Source organism: Rhinatrema bivittatum, chromosome 6, assembly GCF_901001135.1.
Source record: "Rhinatrema bivittatum chromosome 6, aRhiBiv1.1, whole genome shotgun sequence".
In the NCBI taxonomy this organism is placed as follows: Eukaryota; Metazoa; Chordata; class Amphibia; order Gymnophiona; family Rhinatrematidae; genus Rhinatrema; species Rhinatrema bivittatum.
In genome coordinates, this window is record NC_042620.1 from 118,330,629 (window position 1) to 118,352,138 (window position 21,510).

The 21,510-nt window shown below is 39.0% G+C and overlaps 2 protein-coding genes across 2 annotated transcripts; one reads left to right on the forward strand and one right to left on the reverse strand.

Annotated features, from left to right (window-relative positions):
* Positions 1 to 250: 250 nt before the first annotated feature.
* EVX2 (even-skipped homeobox 2) lies at positions 251 to 3,633 on the reverse strand. The gene is made up of 3 exons (XM_029604905.1): positions 3,213 to 3,633; positions 2,077 to 2,327; positions 251 to 871 (listed from the first exon to the last, which is right to left on the reverse strand). The coding sequence occupies exons 1-3, from the start codon at positions 3,631 to 3,633 to the stop codon at positions 251 to 253; spliced, it is 1,293 nt and encodes a 430-aa protein (XP_029460765.1).
* Positions 3,634 to 13,307: 9,674 nt separating this feature from the next.
* HOXD13 (homeobox D13) lies at positions 13,308 to 17,446 on the forward strand. Its single transcript, XM_029605845.1, has 2 exons — positions 13,308 to 14,030; positions 14,592 to 17,446. Exons 1-2 carry the CDS (start codon positions 13,370 to 13,372, stop codon positions 14,840 to 14,842), a joined length of 912 nt encoding a protein of 303 aa, XP_029461705.1. The 5' UTR covers positions 13,308 to 13,369; the 3' UTR covers positions 14,843 to 17,446.
* The last annotated feature ends 4,064 nt before the right edge of the window (positions 17,447 to 21,510 follow it).

The window sequence follows — 21,510 nt, forward strand, 5'->3', positions numbered from 1 at the left end:
GGCACCTAGTAAACCAGGCTCAATCGGTTTTAAGTAAACAGGATACTGATTTGCAGATAAATTAAATGCTCTTAATTTTCCAATTAGCCCCAGCCATTCAGAAAAAAACTTAAAAGCGGGAATCGGAACAAAAAGAAAACCGAATAGATTTGTTTCTTTGTTTTTCTTTTTTTTTTTTTTTTTACGCCAGTCAGAAAACACCCACGCAGCAGCTGCCCCCCGGGCCCGAAAAAGCCACCTCTCGGGTCAGTTATCTGGTTAAGGGCGCCTCCTCCCTCTGATCGGGGGGGCTGACGGACGTCTTGCTGAGCACCGCCGCGGAGTACGGTAAAAAGCCGCTCTCCGGCCTCTGGGAGGCCGCCGTGCAGGGGAAATCCGAGCTCGCGCCCCGCGAGGAGCCCAGGGCCGAGGCTGTCTGGTTGCTGTGGCAACTGAGGCAGGAACAAGGCGTGGAGGCGGCGGGGGCCGAGGCGGCGGCGGCGGCGGCGGCCGCGGCGGCGGCGGCGGCCGCGGTGCTGCTGTTCAGCCCCGCCGGGGCCTGGTAGAGACCCGGATGGCGGAAGCTGCACAGCAGCTCCGGTCGGGAGTAAGGGTGCGAGAGCGCTCGGAAGGTGTCCAGCGGGCGGATGGAGGCGGCGAAGGGCGAGGCGGCCGCAGCCCCCGAGGCGGCGGCGGCGGCGGCCGCCGCGGCCGTGACCCCCATGTGCGGGTAGTAATGCAAAGGCACGTGCGAGTGGAAAGGATAGGGCAGACTTCCGGTGGCCGCCGCGTGCGTCATCATGTAGGTGTAGAAACTGGGATCGGCGGGGTGAGGCCAGGACATAGCCAGACGTTGCCTCTTATCTTTCATCCGTCGGTTCTGGAACCATACCTGGAGGAAGACGAAAACGGGATCAGGTGCCTGATCTGTGCGCTGCGCGCCTGAAAGCTATCAGCAGTGACGGCAAAAGCAAGAAAAATGCGATCACACTTGCTCTGTCTATACAGTGTCATCTGTTGACTACAGTCAAGGGAGGGTGCCCAACTGAAATGACTATTATGGACTGCGAAGTAGTTAGGGGACCTCTGAAGAATGATCGGCAGCCTTCATTTTCGCTGCATATCTTATTGTCCCGGGCTCTTGTTTCAAACAAAACGTGAACTGCAGTTAACTAATACCAACGCCACAGGCCTCTGGTCTTTTTCAACCTAACCAACTATTAATGTGTACAACTATGCGACACAATAGTGTATATTTTCCAAACTTAAATGCCAAGAAAGCCATAAAAATAAAATAGGGCCCTGCGGACTTTACTCAATAAACAAAAGTTACTTGAGAAAATCCCAACGATTTATACTGATAATGCTAGATATACCTCCGCTTTGATAAAAAGGAAAAAAGAAAACAAACAAAAAAAAAGAAACGTTGACAGAACGCAAACCCTGAACAATAAAACAGAGAATCACCTCGAAATAAATGTATATTTTAAATTACCATTCCTGGATTAATCTTTATTTTCAAATTTTGTTTCAGTTATCAGTGTTTAAAAAATTATCAAATACTGTTATAATATTAAAAGAGCGATGCAGCATTCATAAAATAAAACGCGTAGTTCATTTTTATCTTAGTGTACCCCCCTCAGATTACATGATTAGATATTTCAAAGAGCAGTTAGCTAAAACATACGTATACAGCGGCGTCTTACTGTGACAAGTTCTTTCTTAAATGCTGGAAGTCCTTTTCCTTGTAGAAAAGACACATTTTTTTATATTTTTGTACAGAAATATCAATTTTTCTTTGGGTGCCTTTTATACGGAGATATGAAAGGTTACATCCATAACCTATCTTTACTTTAAATTAAAAGGATATATAAAAAATATAATGAGACAAATAATTTTATGAAAATAATTATTGCTCCCCATTTTTTGAGGAGCTTGATGCTTGCGTCTAGTTTTGTGAGGGCTGTGACTGGACTGTGAGGGAGGTACTTTTTAAAATGAAATTATGTTTTGCGTTGTTTTTAAAGACCCGGGGTGATGTGTTTTGCCAGATGTTACAAGTTAAAGTCAGAGGAAAAGCCTCGGAGAAGCGTATACCTTGATGGTGGTTTCGGGAAGGTTGAGGGCGGCTGCGAGCTCGCACCTACGGGGCCGGGAGACATAATTTTCCCGATAGAACTCCTTCTCCAGCCTGGCGATCTGCTCTCTGGTGAAAGCCGTTCGGTACCGCCGCACTTGATCTGCCGCGGAGCTAGAGCTGGCCACGGAGTTGCTACTGTTCAAGCCACCCAAACCAGAGCCTGCTGAAGAAGTAATGGTGCTGGCAGTTGAATTGTTTTCTGAGTAGCCTGTATAAACAAGCAGAAAAGAATGAATAAATATACATTAAACGAATTCAGAGTTCTGTTGGCACTTTAGGAATATATAGATATGGATATATATAGATATATTCCTAAAGTGCCAACAGAACTCGGAATTGGTTTAATTAATGTTAGCTGTCATTATTGCAAATTAGTGCTGTTAATAGAATCAATATTTTTTAAACACTTCATAACCAAATCATTCTAGGTAAAATGAGTAGTCTGATGTTATTGCGTGCATATTGCATGTACTCATTTAAGGAAGAATCATTAAATAACCAAATATGTTTTCGTAGTAATGTCACTTACTGCAACATTTTAATCGTAACCTTAATAAGGTGAACAGTTTTATCAGAACCTCAACAGTTCTTTCCTTTGTAGAGGAAGCACAGCCTGGCAGCAGCCATACAATGACTGCGATGTAAATTATTCTGTATTTCTCTGTTGATAGGTTTGCATTTTGCATAAAATGCACTTAGCACACCAAATAAAAAATCAGTCGCTTATTCTGCTAATGCTCGCACTAATAATGATCATTTTAAAATTTGCATTGGAACTTCATAAGTACGTTTTATCATTTTTTTAGTTACAGTTTGCAGTTGAACTGAATAATGCCAAATCATGATGACTAAATTCCTCATAATAACAAATCTACTCTAGTGCTTCCATAAACGGAGAGGTAGATTGTTTGATATGTACATAGAAGACAATAATGTCCATTAAAATCTTGTTTAACGTTTCTCTCTCATTTTTATCCATTGATATTAGGGTAATGCTTTACCTTACTGTTTACAAAAAAAAAAAATGATGTCCAAAGCTCTCAAGTTTTATGGAAACGAGTGATTTGTACGAAGCGTGCAGAGGAAGAATTACCTTTGTTGTTTTCTTTCAGCTGGGTGACACTCAAGCTAGTCGGGGAGCGCAGAGCTGAGCAGCCTACCTCCACATCACTGTTCATATCTGCCTCTTGAGCAACTTCGGAATAATGGCTAATTTTCTTCCTGGTTTCAGAAGATGCGATTTCGGAAGCTGGCGTGCTTTCAATGTTCTGATGTGGAATATTGAATAAGGTGTCTATTTCGAATTTGCCTTTTCCAGTGATGTCCCCTATGGAGCTGTGCAGGGAGGCGGAAGTTAGTCTAGGGCTGAGGCGAGCACTGTGCTGAGCATTTTCCAGGGCCTCTAGCACCGCATTTCCAGCTGAGTCGGACAAATTCGAATGCCTTTTGCTAGTTGTAGGACTGTGCAGCCCTCTTTCCATCAGAATCATCTCTTTTCTTATTCTTTCCATCATCTCAGCTTTATAAAAAAATGTCAAAGTTGCAGGGTTGGTCCTTTACTAATGATGAGCTGCAGCAGGGGCTAATTCACATTCAGCCCTGTGAGTGGCTCTAAATATTATTATCTCTTTTTGAGCAAGGCGTAAAAATTGTGGGATGCCAAAGCGAGGGAATGACTGGTCAAAATGACCCATACATCCTTTCTAGCCCGAAATGTCATTCATCAAAAACTAGTGCTCGTCATTAAGGTACGAATGACGCTGTTCGAATAATCATTTATTGTAACAGGTTTATAAGCAAATAAATACAAGCTCCTGTCAGTGGATAATGAAGGCAGCTTCTGAGCAGACAAATATATCCAGGTAGAGAGAAAGACAAGAAGTGAAGAGAGAAGCTGTTGTCCTTAGCTCCAGCAGATTTTGCTTGAATTGTTCTGGGGTTTGTCCTCTGGGGTGAAATTGACAGTCTGATTAATAAAATGAGCTGTGCAACATTTCCCCCTTCATTTAGGTACATCATTATGCTCTGATTTTTGTTTTGTTGCCTTTTAGGTCCTAATGATGCAGCTTCTTTCTCATTTTTCTCGGACGAAACTACACTTTAAATAATAGATAAAGCTTTTATTTGTAGACTATTTTCTGTGTGATTTTGCATTATTACCTCTGAAATTGTTGATGATAGTATTGCAGTTATAAATACCATCAGTTCGCTTATTTTTTTTTAAGTTTTCTTCTCAATTCAAAATCAAATAATGTTTATTGCACTGATATACACAACAGAAAAATCTATTTGTAGTTTAAAATATTTGGTACGAGCAGCATATATGTGCAACATATTCACTTTTACTTTTGTCTGACAGCATATTCTTTTATTGCATTTTAAATGACATTTTACTTGAAATAATTCTACTAATGAATGCTGCTTAAGTAAGAACTTCTAAATGAAGCATAGTATGCGATCCGATTTTCTTATAGCACTTATCTATTAACGTTAACCATTCCTGATTTCCTAGTTCTGGTGTCAGTTTTCCATTTTTATTTTATCTTTTTTTTTTTCGTTGTATTAATGCCGGCCCCTACGTAGTGATCCGTGATAAACACAAATATGTTTTATACAATCTCCAAAAATACAATCTGTCAGGTAGGATTATTCTTCCTCCAAAGTTACTTCTGGCTTAGTGAACTGTCCACCGTTTTCCAGTGTGTTGAAAAAATGCCTTCTGATGAGTTACAAAGCTGCACAGAGCTACATCTTCGTCAAAGAGTAAATCGCAAAGTCTTTCTCGGTCTCAACTTTGATAATAGTAATAAAGCTGATAGCGACCATTTTAATTACGATAAATTATACCTTGTAATTATCCTTCGAGCAAGCTTTAATATTAATAAAACCTATTCTTTCAAGATGCAAAGCGCACTAAACTGTATTTCACCAGCGATTTAAAACAACTGTAAAATACCACCATATTCTCTACAATTTTGTCAATTAGCCAGAATAATACTGATTTTTTTTTTACAGAGAACCTAATCACCTAACTATAAAATCTATACAGAGTTCATATAACACTCCCAAGTACATTTCATGCATTGAACAATTTTTCATGTTGACACAACTTAATATTTAAGAACTGTGAGAAGCGCCGCTACCTTAAGAATACTATCTTGAAAAAAGATAATGTAAAACATGTTAACAATTTCATTAAACGTGTTTTGGTAACCAATCTATTTGCAAGCCTGCGGATCTATCTCATATAAACAATACATTTTCATATAGGGGGAGGGAGTAGTAAAAATGATTACAGATACATAATTATTTTTTTAATAAATAATATACGTGTAGTTCCATTATCGCAGATAATCACAGATTTTTCTCAGCTATATGCGTTCATTACGTTTCATAAAAGTTTTAGATGGTCATTAAAAAAAATCCCTAACCTACAAAATTCCTAATCCAATATTTAATTAAAACATACCAGTTCAACGCCTGTCGCAAATTTGTCTGTTAACACAAAACTGACATTATTGTAAACAGAACAAATTGCATTTAAGTTATATCTATGACCGAATTACTTTAGGTGCAGCATCAAACATTTCATTTAGTATAAGGAGTCTTGCTCCAAGTCTTGTATATATCTTGCATTTATATATATATATATTTCCTGAATTAATACACTAACATACTGACAGCGGATGGGTGTTGCAGCACAAAATATTGCTAGCAGAAATACAGAGAGATATGCAAAAACTGAGTAATCACTTGGTCCAGTTTGGCCATAGAAAAATCAGGCATAGGTTGATCGACCTCAGCCAGTGAGAATGTTTACTGCTGTCGTTTGGCGCCCCCTTCTGTTTTCGTAAGCTTTTTAAACATATTTTTTGTAGTCCTACAGACTACAGAGATTTGTACATCTTCAGCACACTCGAGTATTAACTTTTTTATTTCAGTTTTTATTGTCATATTCAGGCAAAGTAAGGGGACCTATTTTCAAAGATTTTCCTAATGAGCAAAGAATGGAAGAAACTCTGAAAACAGTCCCCAGAGTGTCTGTATACTTAAGTTGAAAGAAGTTATCTTAACATAAATGCAAAAACGGGAAAATATTATTTGTAATACATAATTTAGACTAAGGATGTTTGATTTGATTTACAGGCTTGTAGTTATAATGGTAAGTATGCCTGCAACATATACACTTAAAAGGTGCAGAAATGTATCAGGGACATTACATTCCCCAAACTCAGAGCACTACAGAGACAATATAAATTTTACAATACTCGTCCCTTTATTTATAAAGTAGTTGTTTGATATTGGTATGCATAGATTAGTGTCCTATTGTGTATTTTTGGTAGTTGATAACTTTGTAGCAAATGTATTTGAACTAAGGAAAATAATCTAGAAGGACACCGCAATAGTACCACAAAACATGTTACATATGTGTAAATGAGCTATTAGTTATTAATTCCAGCATTTGAAATAATTCAAAACAACTGATCTGGATATATAATACACACAAGCAGATACATTAGATCAGGGCTTCCCAAACCTGTCCTAGTGAGAGCAGAGCCAGTCCGCTTTTCAGGACATCCTCAATGAATATGCATTAAAAAACCTATCAAATGCAAATGTATCTCATGCATATTCATTACGGATAGCCTGAAAACAGGCTTGGCAGTGGGTTTCACCAGGGCCGGTATGGGAAGCCCTGCATTACACTTCAAAACATAAATGTGATTGCTTATTTGCTCTATCGCTTCCCCTCGTGGTCTCACTCCTGAGCATACTTCTATCCTTGTACTAGCCTGTTTCGTTTGATATATTTTTACACTTCCGCTTTCATCTTTTTTGCGCTACGCTTGTGTCCTACTCTGGCTCCAGGGAAGGATCAGCGCGGAAACACCGCAATCTACTTGTCGTCATAATAATGGGAGTGACTTAACAGAAGATGCTTTAAGCATTAACTTCTCCTCGAATATGAAATAAAATTCGTCCTAAGAAAAAAGAGTAAGGTTAATGATGTTGCCTGTCTCAACTGTTAGCTGGATTAACTAAAATGTTTTGGTGCTCCTGCTGGCTGAAAAGAAGCTGTTTGTTTCTCTAGTTAACGATTTTGGTGTTAAACCGTAATTATCAATATAGTTTAGCAAGAGCTAAACACTTGAATAAATACAGCGTGTATAAGTGAAATACACCAAAGTCTGCATCAGGTACAAGCTTTCATCTATTCAAAAGAACTTTTAGGGTTTCAGACTAAATATTTGTTCCATAGTCAACTGCAGGTGCTTAAAAGTAATTGTAAAGCATTACTGTTATTGCAGGTAATAAAACTCAGTGGATGCACTTAGTAAGTTAGAATCTCATATAAACTTCTGGTTTATTTACAGCTGCAAATAATAATAGGACTTCTGTGTTGTTCATGAATTCACCCGTAACATGAATGTATGGAAGCAACAACGCCCGGTTATTAGATTTGCAAATCATTAACTTCATTTAACCATTCTGGGTTATGAAAAACAGAGAGAAAACAACATCAGTCTATTGATGGGTTCTGACCCGAGTGCATTAAGCAATACTGCTTTGTTCTTGGATGTAGTAATTTAAGTTTTATTTACTTTGCATGAGGAGTCATGCCAAAGGAAAGCTTATAAGAGGGAGAGTCACACCTTGAGAAGTGGAAACTGTATGGCGTGCTTCCATCTAAAACTCTAAAAAATAAAGGCGTTTAATTAATTTAGTGTTTTGATTCTATACTTAGCCTCTTCTCCACAATGAGAAACATTCTTTTAACTCAGGCCTAATTTTCTCAGGTGTCGAGTTTCTTATGTTGAATTTCCCGGCAATTCAAGCCATCCCCCTTCCTCCCCAAAACAAAACAATCCATTTGGATTGTCCTCCTCTCTACATTAAAACTTATACAGCCATCTAGCGATAAAGCTGTTGTATTGCAAAAACTGGCGTATGAATGGAAATATTCAGTTTATTGCGGCTTGAGAAGATACTAATTATCCTGTGCTGCTTTTACATTAAAATCTGCACTATTAGATGCAATTAGGTGTCTGTGAAGAGTTTTACCTACAAGAGCTTGCTGCTGTTTGAGTGGAAGCTTTTCCACTCTCTCTGTGGACTCCACCTTTCTGACTCACTAGTACAACTATGGGTGGGAGCATGATTTAGTGGAGAATGAGATAATCCTATTTATTTTCAGTTTAGAAGGAGAACTTGAATAATTAGTGTTCTTCTGAAATTGACTCGAAAGTGAATACAGTTTTGGGAGAAAATTCAAACTGAAAAAAACAAAACAAAACAGTTTATTTCAATCACCATTTATACCATATAAGTAGAAGCAGAGGTATTTTTTTGTGAAAATTAAATCTGGATTACAGCCAAAGGACTGTTCATTCAGTTCCGGATTCAGGCATTGGCAATTGCCTAGGCTAGGGGCCACATTTTGAAGGCACAAATATGCAAGCTTGCATTAGGATCACGTGCTGTCACAGCTTTAAAGGGGCATAGCCAATTTAGCCATGTCTCTCTGCCTATGGGCACCAACATCTTAAATCCGGCTCTGTTCGTTTTACTGATCTAGAGCCCTAGATATTCCCGGTTCCCCTAGAGGAAAAGAGAGAAAAAACAGAAGTGGAAAACCTTTAAATATCTAAAGGCTGGTTGGGAGCTAACAAACATACAGGTGAGAGTTTATTTGTATACCCTTCTGCTGTGGATATTATTCTCATTGCTTTTTTGAGAAATAGTGGAATTTTAAATTCTTGATATTGAACGATTAACAGGAGTGTATGTGCACATTAACACTCTTTCACACGCACACACACACACACACACACACACACACACACAATTTTACATGTGATGAATTACTCACATGTCTGGGTGAAATATGGACTCAAATCATCTCTATAAATCCAAGATGGGGGAATTTGTTCAGGAGGAACATGGGGTGAGGGAGGAAATCCTGATCACTACTGTGTAAATATGGTTAAGGCTCTCCTCTTGCAAACACTTACAAAGATAAATTAATTCACATTGATCCACCCATATATAAAGTGACAATAATGAAACTTTACCTAGATATTAGTAGATGCTAGGGTCATTAACATTTTCCAATTACTTATACATTTAAAATATATGTTATTTCCAAGGCAAACTATGCTTTATGCCTTGTGGTGAATTAGTGTAACTAAATTATTTAACTTAAATGCAATAGATGCAGTAGCAAGCAAAAGGTACGGACGTTTTAAAGCTGGATATAAGAGACGTCAATTTTATTTAATTGTTAGTATCTTTACTTTGTGTAGATAATTATTTTAGTTGAATCAAAGATTTTAGTTTAGGTGCTTTAGTAATTTTAATTCATTGTCTTAAGAGTAATTTTTTTAGAGTTTTCTACTCTACATTCATTATTATTTATAAAATGCTGTCATGCACTGAAACTGCTTCCTAGGATTAGTAAATATTTTATTGTTTAGAACTACCAGTAGATACTTAGAGTTAAAGATGTAGAATTTTCAGATTCAAGACTTCCTTAAAATGTAAGAAAAATATTGATGGTGAAATAAAATGTAAAAAGTTTTGAGAGAAAAATAAATGGTGGTGTAAAGTTTTCATTTAGCAAATTATTTCAATTTAAATATCACAGTGAAAAAAAATGCACAATGTAAAGTGTGAGCTACAAATGGCAGGAATATATTTAAACGATAAATAAAATACACCCAAATGACATTCTTAGAAATTCAGGTAACTTGATTTCCAGGCTCTACACAAAAAGAAGATGCTTTGGTGCATTAAACTATGCAAGAAAAAGCTATAAAATGAACTCCCTATATTATTTTACAGAGTTAGATATCAGAAAAATACCTATTAAAATAAATTATTTCATATTTTAATATTTTAATAATTAAAATTAATATTGCTGAAAAATCTATAGTGCTGATATACTAAAATTGGTACCAAGAAACAAACTATAAAATATGTTAGTTTGCACATATACATTTAATTTAAAGCAATGCTGCAGAAACGTCTCCATTTGAATCTCACGTTTGAAATTTAATAACATTGCAAGAAGGACTAAATGACTTGTTTTTCAAACTTAAAGCACAATTGGATGTTTTTCATAATTTTAAGTCTGTAAATGTTATAATATACATTTAAGGCAGATGAAAACTTTCATCTTGTTGTTTTGCTTTGCAATTTTAATTATTCTAATTGAGTGACCACAGCCAGAGCTTTCTCTTGAAATCATCTACACTTTGTCCTAGAAGACTGAGTACCGATTAGGCAACCGTTTTAAGCTATGTTTGTTCATATAATTTGTTGCTGAATGACTGCATAATTTGGCCATGAACAACAGAAAAGAATCACTACTGTCCTGCAAGTATAAGGACCATCACGTATGCATATTTTATGCATATTAAAATATTAGTTACGTTTTATTATTTCTTTAAACCTTGTTGTGTAGAAGGACTGATATCCATCCAGTGTTTGTAAGATAAATGTTTATAAAAGGAAGGCCTTGATAGTTCATGGAAAGCATTTATTCCTCATGAGAGTTCATAATGAAAACACTGAAGAAAATACTGTTTTTTGAACAGTCGCGCTAGGTAGCCATAAAAAGTGGGAATACCAGTTCAAGATTTGTGTCCTACAAGTGTTTGTGAAAATAAAGCAACATATTTTAGGGCGTATATGTTACTGGATGTTTATTATTTTCAAACTTTTTAGCAACTAGAATATTTTAGCATTCAAAAACCTGAAATGGCACATTATTAGGAAATATAAAATCACAAATTACCCTTACATGTTGGTTATCACAAGCACTGATATCGCAGCCATGCAGGACATCTACAGAAACCTTCTCCTTAATAGCAATTCGGGACAATTGTAGACAAATCATATCTTTCCTATAAACTGTACTATTCTGTTTTAGATTATATTTTACATTTGCATTAATAAAAGTAGAAAAAAAGCTATTATTGAATTGGACATTAAATATGAATTTCAAAAACATTATAAAATATAATAGTAATAATAGATTATGTAATGAATCATATAACTCTGATTCCTCAGCACAATCACATCTGAATAAGGGACCCTTTGAGGTATGGAAAATATGTCCAGGCCATCCCGTCTGAATGGTACCACAACCTGCAAACGCTCTGTTCTTTAGGACTCAAAAGTGAAGACCTGAGGGAGGGCCCTGATTAGTAAACACATCAAACTGCTTAAGAAGGTTAAGAATGTTTAAGTCGTGAATCGATCAATTCTGTTGATCAATTCAACGTTCTTACATTTTCTTATGAAGTTAGAGATTTGTGATTAGAGACTTCAATGTGGTCCTTTTAAACTTTGGGAGAGAGACATTGCTTAATATTTTTGTATTTTGTCTAGTCAGCTCTGATTTCTATCCAGAGGAAAAATGCCGGTGTTTCAAGAAATCGCTATAGTAAAGTATGATCAAAGTTCAGAATATATTTATTCATAAATTACACATCCTTTGCTCCTATATTTCATGATTTATTACTATACAGGACTCTACCAAACTATAATAGCAGAGTTATCTTCTGATTGATTGGTTATTACTAATAAGTTTCATGTACTCTTAATAAATTGTCCAGCAGAAAGTAATACGGTTTAAAACTCTTAGTGTCTGCTGTGTTATCGATGCCTTATGTCACGACTGAGCAATAGCGTTTCTAACAGAGACATGTTTTCTACAATGGACAAATCAGTATTATTTGTATCACGTAGAAAAAAGGAGTCTACAAATTCTGTTTTCCTCCACCATATAGCTATGGAAAAAAACTCTTTAGAAAACAGGACTGTCCTATATCTATAAATTTACAATTTGCATTTAATACTATATATTAGAAAACATAAGAAAAGATTTGTCTCTGTTTTATTTTAACAATAGGAAATAGATGTGCTAATAGGACACATACAATAGGTATGCAGGGACTCTACCATTAGAAAACAAATACAAATATAAGTCTGTGTATGTGAACTCTTAATGGACATTGATGTATAGTGCAAACCTTAGTCAAATTTGTATTCTTATATCAAGACAGGTAATACATGCCTCAATGGGTATTTCACCAGACTATTGTATTAAATAATTCCAAATGCAAAACTTTTTCTGTTGAAATGTTTTATGACACTCAGGTGCGGACTTTTGTGTTTTTATGAAGGAAGAGACTGAAAAAAATTCTTGTAATAAAGCTTATCTTTACATCGACAGGATAACAATCTCTAAAATATGGAGTTCAACTAATGCACTTAATAAATACCAGCCTAGATGGCAAACCATTTCTCTAAATTAATGAAAAATGATTTTCTACAACAACGTGCATCACTACCAAAATACTTTCCTTCCCTGATTTTAGTAATTTAATGTTTTAATATGCGTGAGACAACCATCAAAACATGGTTGCAATAATTAGTGCAAAACTGTGAATAGTTGCAAATATAGTTATTGAATCGTGAAATTGTAATTCGTATTTGAAAATTATACTTTAACAGTGCTAAACATACGATCCAACGTGAAAGCTCAATCACTAATGCGTACGATACTTAAATCTGTTTTTTTCCCACTTCAATTTTCTATACTTTCAAATTATCATTACAGACCCATTAGAAAAGAATGCACTTCAGAAGGGCAGAATAAGTATTTCATAACTTACTTGCTCTGTGTAAAAAAAATTGGGTTTTCCTACAAACCGGAAATGTCTAATTTGGAGAGGTAGCTGTCCTTTGTTAAAAGATGGGAGTTAGAACTATTACGGTTCAAAATCGCAGTTTTTTCATTTATTTCTTTTGAAGACGAAAAGGAAAACACACAGAAGAAACCACTATTTGAAGCGTGACTGTGTGGAAACATCAGCAACACGCACAATAAAGACCGGTTCTCTGTAATGCATGTTGGAGAGGTTGTGTTTTATTTTTGTAAGCAAAAAAAAAATCATAAATGAAAAATGGGAATCCCAAGTTAGATCAGCGCAGTAGGAAGGAGGCTCAGGACCGAGCCCCCTGAGGATCATGTGATTACGAAGGGCCAATGACCTGCTTCTCGGCTTCTGCCCGCAGTGCAGGAGTGGCACAGTCCGTCCCCACCCCCCCCCCCCCCCCCCCCCCCCATCCCAGCCTGGGGTTAAGTTTCTATAAACAGACGGCAAAATGAGCTAACCGGCCGCAGGGAATCCCACTTTCTGCCATGCCCGCGCGGGGACTCCGGCAGGGCTGTGCGAGGCCATGAACAAGGGCAGCCAATGGGAGATGGAAGGCTCGAGAGGCGAGGAGGAGGAGGGGGGCTCCTCTGCCAGGATTGGCCCGGCTGCCTTCGCCGGGCTGGGGAGCCCCTCGGCTTCGCCCTCGCCCTGCGGCCGCCCGGCCCCGGGCTTCGCCTGCCCCGGCCTGGAGCGGGGCGGCCCGGCAGCAGCGCGACCCGAGGCCTGCAAAGAGGGGGCGGGGACCTCCCCCGCCGTCGCCCCGCCGCCGCCGCTGGGTTACGGCTACCACTTCGGGAACCGATACTATAGCTGCCGCATGGCCCCCGGCGTGGGGCTCCAGCCGCGCGCCCTCACGCCCGGCGCCCACGCCTGCACGGGCGGCTTCCCCGGGGAGAAGTACATGGACGTGCCCGGCCTGGCCGGCAGCAGCGGGCCCGGCCGTGACGTCGCCTCCAGGGCTAAGGACGTCTCCTTCTACCAGGGCTACGCCAACCCCTACCCGCACGTCCCCGGCTACCTGGACGTGGTCTCGACGTTTAGCGCCGGGGAGCCGAGGCACGACGCGTACATTTCCATGGAAGGCTACCAGTCTTGGACTCTGGCTAACGGTGGCTGGAACAGCCCGGTTTACTGTGCGAAGGATCAGGCGCAGCCCTCGCATTTCTGGAAGTCCTCCTTTCCAGGTAGGAGAGAACCTTGGGGGCCGGTTCAGGCTCGTTCTCGTTTCCCCGCGTTGTCTGCATTTGCATCCGGTGGCAGCACCGCAAGAAATGCAACTGCCAGCTTTGAAAAGCCCAGATCCTTGTAGGTCAAAGGCAACAACTGTGCCGAACTCAGAGCTTTTTCTGTTTTCCTCTCTTTGACTGTGCAGAAACAGGTAAAGTTGACCTTATTAGCGGCATCTTAAAAGGAGTGCATTCCTCTATGTCTGCATGGTCTCTGTTCATGCCTTTAGCACCTGGAAAGGTATCTTTCGGTTTATTACTTAAGGACCCCATTTCCCAAAGGTATAGGAAGGCAGAAAAACGTTGAAGGTCCTTTTCCCTAATAAACAGTTGTGTCCTTGTATGTGAACCCTAATGCCTCTTTTAATGTGGGTATTTATGGGTCGATATTTTACACACATCCTTTAAATAATATATTACTTGGTGAACTGCCATTTAACCAAACTTGCGGTTTTTTTTTTAATCATTTAAATGATTGTGACATTAGTCTAACTTTTCATGTAATGTCCTTTGCAATAGGAGAAGTTGCACTAAACCAGCCAGATATGTGTGTCTACAGGCGTGGGAGAAAGAAAAGAGTGCCCTATACAAAGCTACAGCTTAAAGAACTCGAGACTGAATATGCCATTAATACATTCATTAACAAGGACAAGAGACGAAGAATATCTGCAACCACAAACCTGTCCGAGAGACAAGTTACCATTTGGTTTCAGAATAGAAGAGTGAAGGATAAGAAAATAGTCTCCAAACTGAAGGAAACTGTCCCTTGATCTATAAACAGCAAGGACAAAAAATGGAATTATAAATTGAAGTTTATCAACGCAAATAACATCTTGGAAAGACTTAAAATATATTTAAGTAAAAAAAGAAAAAAAGTAAGCGCCTTGTCTCAGTTTATTATACTCCTTATGAAAATTGCCATTTTATTCTTTACTGTATGGGTGTTTCTTAATTGTACACATATTTTCCTTCCTCCCAATATGGATTAGCAATATTTTGAAGGTTTGGAATTATGTTTTGCTGAAATGTAATTTTAGTCGGTACTGTCCGCCTAATCTGTTATCAGAACTTTCGGTTATGAATCAGTAGCATAAATTACACAATTGCGATGCTCTTTTTTTTTCTTCCTGGAACCATTCAGACTGCTAAAATGGGAATTCTGAAATACTAGTGTGTCTGCTTCTCGTAACTGAAAAGAGCCAGCCATTTGGTATTGCAAAGGAAAAGTGTAGTTAAATTATTTTATAGTATTCTCTGTTTTCAGAAAGCATGATTTTGAAATATGGCAGATTATATTTTTTTTCCTAGTATGCCAAAGTTTTATAGCTATCATTTGTTTAGTTTTATTTTGTGCACATTACTTTACTGAAAAATGATCAGATGCAGCGTTTTCTTTCTTTCTTCAGGTATAATTATTTCAAACGATATAGCCTTTAATGAACTTTAAACCTTTCTTTAGTTCCTTCAGAGATAGTCTAGTTAGGTAACCTTGCCTCAGTCATAAAGAAAAATACAGTTTAGTGGAACTCAAAAGTTTGTACCGTGTCTAGAAAGGATATTGTATGGATATCTTTAAAAGTATATGGATATTAGTTTTATCAGGTATTCTTTTCCTATTGCTTCATTTGTTCGCTTTATAAAAATAAGAGCCCTAAATAATATAATGGCGTTTTTCTACTACTAATCACTTAGCGCTACCAGACCTTTGCAGCGCTGTAATCTCTTATTTCAATTAGAGGATCTTAAGGTGACCATAGACGGATGACAGTCAATCAAAGTAGACGTGGTTCTAGAGATTGTGCGACTTATGTATATTAGGTAACATTCTCAAAACCATACACAATATATTTCAGTTCTGGTCATATTAAAATGTTGAGGGGAATAGCGTATTGCTCTAATTTGTATTTTATATAATTATAAATAATGGGTCTAATATTTATTGTAGCATATTTTTTCTAAACATTTTAATTACCAGCGTTTGTGTGTAATGGCTAAACAATTAAAATATTTTTATAAATTTAATTTTTTTGTTTGATCGTCTACCTTTGTAAGGTTGAATTTCAGTAGTGCTGCAAAAGGTTATTTTTACCAAGTTATTTCTGCAATTTTTGCAGTTCTCTGCAGTTAAATTAAAATAGTTTTTAGGAAATGTTCATACGGCTTTACCAGATTGGCATCTGCCTATTGCACATTTATGCAACAAATTAATTTTGATACACATAAAAAAGGAAGAAGAGGAATAACTGTTTAGCATAGAACTGCTCAATAATTTTGTAGCCTATATGTTAGTGATAAACTATATATAGTTATAATAAAATTCTGTTCATGCCAGTTTCATGTCAATTAGGTTAAAAGATTACATACCAGGAAAATCATGGCTTCAGTCCAGATCTTTATTCTTATTTGTATAAATTGTTTCGTCATTTAAAAAGAAACCCTGTTACAGCAAATTTCCTGATTTAGAGCTTTCCGCCCCACACGGTGTCTCTATAGGCCCAAAATGGAGGCCTACAGTGAAACTAATGTCCGCAGCGAGTCTTTCTGACCATGCTTTTCAGTGGAGCTAAGATTTTCAGTGGAGCTAAGATTTGCTTAATGTGCATGTTGTTTAAATTGAGACATCCCTTAAAAAATATTAGGCTTCCTCCGTGTTGTAGAATAATTATAAATGTAAAATAGTACAGACCAGTTTCAACATGGCAAAAATGTGTGAGCCGTCTAAATGCAACTGTGTGCTCATTATTCACTTCAGCCTGAATCTGTTGTGTATTTTGCATTTTTTGTCACAAATATTGTGGAAACTATTTTCCCTTTAAATCCTGGATATAGGAACCGCTTAGTTTCCTCTCGATTCTTCACTCATGGGAAAAATCCTGTGGTCAGCAAAACAACAACAAAATAATTGATTACAATAATATAAAAACAATCATTGACTGTTTAGTCAGATTAAAATATGCTAAAACCCCGAAATGATCCAATCGGATCGGCAGATTCAGATTTTAGGAATCCTTAAATCTTCTTAAAGAGCCAGATAATTTTGTTGATTAGACCATTCATAACCAAGGTCCAATACTAAGTTTCGAATGTAGTTTTCTAATTTATGAGCTGTACTTTTAACTTAACTTTGAAAAGTTTGTTTCTACAATGTACAGATATTTATTTTACCTTCTTACCTTCTATTGGAGAATGATGGAATGTGTTGTGTACTATTCAATCATGAATATTCTGAAATAAATTTAGATTTTGTAATTATAGCTTTCGGAAGTACACGTTTAAGTTATTAAATCCGTGCTTAATTTTCAATACATAATTTATTCAAGGACGTCCTTGCTCTTGCTTTAAAAACTCTTTCTTTTGCCAACGTAATAATCAGTTCCTATACTAAGTCAGGTTTTGTTTGTGAGTCTGGAATACAATTGGAATGAGGTAAAATTCATGATCTTTTTTTTTCCCAGACAAGGTATAATATTATGTATAATAAATATTTTCTAATAACATTGGTTTCTGTACAATGAATATAGGATTTCTCCAGAAATATACCTATTTTATTTAACATAATGTATTCTAAATAAAGTGCAGGGCGGACCCTACGAATTATGGCTTTTTCGTCCTTGAAACTGAAGGCAAAGGCTGTGTCTTCGGCATCTGTAGGGCTCTTCCGCCATCTCCTGGACGATCTCCTGCATAGGCCTGTTGAGCAAGTCTAAAGTTGTAAGTCTCGGTATGGAGTGCGGTCTTCATTGTTATACTACAAACATTACCTATTTGCTCTGATATGTAAAGGATGCCTGTCTGTCTTCATTAACAAAACTCTATGAACAGAATCATTCTGCGTTTATACACCCTATCGTCGTCTACAGGAGTGGAGGAGTAGTCTAGTGGTTAAGGCAGTGGGCTATGAGCCAGGAGGCCAGGATTGGAGTCCTGCTGTGTCACTTTACTCTCCATTGCCTCAGGTGCAAACTTAGGCCTGGATTTATCAAAATGCACTAAATATCACATGCCATAGGAAAAGGGGTGTGTTTTATGATAATAAATGTAATAAAAATAATGGCAGGGGGGGGGGGGGGGGGAGAGAGAGCCATAATGCCTTCACACTAGATAGGTATTTATATCTCTATGGGAGGCCCACCTATTCACTCGAGGTGAGGTTTAGGTATTAGTGTAGGGGTTAGGGGCCACTTTGACATTCAAAGTGAAGCGTAGGAACAGAACAGTGCTCTCTTGTGAAGATTTGATGACCTTCGGAGTGAGGAAACCCGCCCAAAGATTAGATTTGTGCAATGTTCTCTCAACCTAGCTTGATGGACTCTCTACCTGGGTAACATCAAGCTAGGTTGAGAGAACATTGCACAAATCTAATCTTTGGGTGAGTTTCCTCACTCCGAAGGTCATCAAATCTGTTTTGTTTGAATGTCTCACTTTGAATGTCAAAGTGGCCCCTAACCCCTACACTAATACCTAAACCTCACCTCACCTCTCTCTCTCTCGCCAGTGATTGTAGGAGGGCCCTGATAGCTAGGCTTGTTCTCCATGAGCTTAAAACTACAAATCCTGCCCCAATATCCTCCCCTTTTTCTCATTTGCATCGCACCATGCGGTTTTTGCACGCATTAAAGGCATTTTTCGCATGCCAAAAATGCCTTAATGCATGCGAAAACACCATATAGCACTTTGATAAATGACCCCCTTAGACTGTAAGCCCTGTGGGGATAGGGAAATACCTACAGTACCTGAATGTAATCCACTTTGAAGCACTGAAAAAGTGAGACAAAGTAGTGTGATTGCCGTGTTAGTCCAACTGAATGTTTATTGACCTTTATTTCCATGAAATACAATGAAAATGAAATGCTATTTAATATACTTTTTTCATTTAGCAATAGAGAAAGTAATAAAAACTGTGCATATTAAGTGAGCCATACAAAACAGGACATTGCAGAGAGTAACAATCTCCACCTTTAGTACAAAATAAAGCTTTAGTATATATCTACAATCTTGGTAATAGTGCCTATGAGACATGCATTAGGCATGTACCTTCTACAATCTTCTAGTGTTTGTAAGCTTGACAGAAGCTAGCAACACTGTTCTTTTCATCGCTTGAGTCTTTAGTGGTAGGTACTACCAGTGGCGTAGCCAGAATTGATTTTTTGGGTGGGCACAAGGTTAACATGGGTGGGCTGTAGGCATGCAGGTCTACTAGTTGTTTTTTTACTGATAAATAATGCCAAATTATGCAGCATAGCATTCACATCTACGCCTAAGTATGAGGTTTACTTAATGATACAAACATAATTCACGGTGATTTGTGGTACTTTAGCCTTCTTATTATTACGATTTTATACACGGCTCCTACCTGTCCATAAATTTTGAGAGAGCGGTTGTGTTGCTTATATTTAAATTGCTAACATCTCAAAATATAGATATATATTTTTACCTTTGTTGTCTGATCTTTGTATTTTTCTAATCAGTTGGTCCTGGTCTCTTTTTCCCATTTTTTCCCTTATAGCTCATTTCCTAATTCCTTTTCAGTGTCTTTCTTCTATTACTGTCTTCTTCCCTTCCACACACACACACACACACACACACACACACACATACACGCTTTCTCTCACAGACTCCCTCTCACAGACTCAAGCTCTCACTCTCATATGCTCTCCCCCCCCCCGCAAGCTCACATTCAAGTTCTCACTTTCTCACCCCTCCCCAGGCTTATATTCTTATGCACACACAGACGCACATCCAGGAACCCATTCTCACCCACACACATAAACCCAGACTCCCATTCTCACCCACAAACCCATGCTCCCAGTCTCACCCACACATATTCAAGCTCCCATTCTCATCCATACATATACACATTTAAGGTACTATTCTCACCCACACATACACACATTCAAGCACCCATTCTTATCCACATATTCAAGCTTCCATTCTCACCCACCCACACAAACCCAGGCTCTCATTCTCACCCATATATACACATTCAAGCTCCCATTCTCACCCACCCACAAACCCAGGCTCCCATTCTCAACCACACATACACACATTCGAGCTCCCATTCACCCACATATTCAAGCTTCCATTCTCACCCACATACACACCCAGGCTCCAGTTTTCACCCACACACACTCCCATTCTCATCCACACATACACATTCAAGCACGTGCACAGCTTCCGCTTTCTCCCCTAGAGCAGGAAGATCAGCTGCCTCTCCTACTGCCACCGGACTCCTGCTATCTTCGGGGGTCCGAACTTCCTGTCGGGGGGGGGGGAGCGGAAGCGCAGCGCACAACGTCCGCTTCCTCCCTCCCCCCCCCCCAGCAGGAAGATCGGCGCGCAGTACGGCCCGACGCCCGAAGATAGCAGGAGGCCGGTGGCAGCAGGTGAGGCAGCTGATCTTCCTGCTTTGGGGGAGAAATCGGAAGCTGTGCGCGGCGCTTCCGCTCCCCCAAACAGAAAGTTCGGCGGGCCGTTTGGTCCGAAGATAGCAGAACGGGTGGCAGCAGGAGAGGCAGCTGATCTTCCTGCTTTGGGGGGAGGAAGCGGAAGCTGCCCGCGGCGCTTCCGCTCCCCCCCCCTCAACAGGAAGACCGGTTGGCCATACGGCCGCAGCAGCGCTTCCCCATGTGTGCCGTGATGGCGCGCGAGGCGTGGGTTCTCTTGTTCGCTGTCGCGGGGATGGGATCCCGCGACAGCCTTGCAGTTCCGGTGCCAGTTGGGTGGGCCTGGGTCTAAGTTGGGTGGGCACCTGCCCACCCAGGCCCACCCGTGGCTACGCCACTGGGTACTACTACTGCTATTAATAACTTCTATAGTGCTACTCCGCGTATTGTAAAAACACATAGACATAGTCCCTTCTCAGTAGGGCTTGCAATCTAATCAAAACAAACATACCTGGCAAAAGAGAGTTTGGGAATTTCATTTATTAAGAAAATGGTTACAATCAATAAGACTGTAAGCGGAATAATTGGGGGTTACGATTTTAAAGCTGCCTCCAAAAGGCAAGTTTTTAGAGTGGATTTGAATAAGGCAAGAGAGGGAGCATGACACACCAATTCAAGAAGTCTATTCTAAGCATTTGATGCAGCCATGTGGAAAGCAAGGGGTTGGGAGTTGGCGGTACTGGAGAAGGGTTATTAGAAGTGAATTAAATGGTGAGCAAAGTTCAGGAGGAGGGGCAGGGCCAATGCAAACATATTTGATGCACCAGGTAAACCTTTGGTCATTCAAACCCTTTCCCCAACTTAAGTACTGGCAGTAGTGGCTCCAGAACAGTGCTTTCTTCTTCAATAGTGTTGGCTTTGGTATAGGACCTCTCTGGACCTCACACTGGCAAGATTTTGCTGCTCCCAAAATCTTGGTGCTCTAGGCAACCACTTAGCTTGCTTAATGGAAGAACTGGCCCTAAAGAGGGAGAGATAGTGAGGAGCTGAAGAGT

What these genes read in the sequence shown, in the direction of transcription:
- EVX2 (XM_029604905.1), bottom strand. Translation starts at nt 3,633, where the DNA reads ATGATGGAAAGAATAAGAAAAGAGATGATTCTGATGGAAAGAGGGCTG. An exon ending in GCTGAAAGAAAACAACAAAG is followed by an intron (nt 2,328 to 3,212) that starts GTAATTCTTCCT and finishes TTGTTTATACAG; the next exon opens with GCTACTCAGAAAACAATTCA. An exon ending in TTCCCGAAACCACCATCAAG is followed by an intron (nt 872 to 2,076) that starts GTATACGCTTCT and finishes GTCTTCCTCCAG; the next exon opens with GTATGGTTCCAGAACCGACG.
- HOXD13 (XM_029605845.1), top strand. Translation starts at nt 13,370, where the DNA reads ATGAACAAGGGCAGCCAATGGGAGATGGAAGGCTCGAGAGGCGAGGAG. An exon ending in CTGGAAGTCCTCCTTTCCAG is followed by an intron (nt 14,031 to 14,591) that starts GTAGGAGAGAAC and finishes CCTTTGCAATAG; the next exon opens with GAGAAGTTGCACTAAACCAG.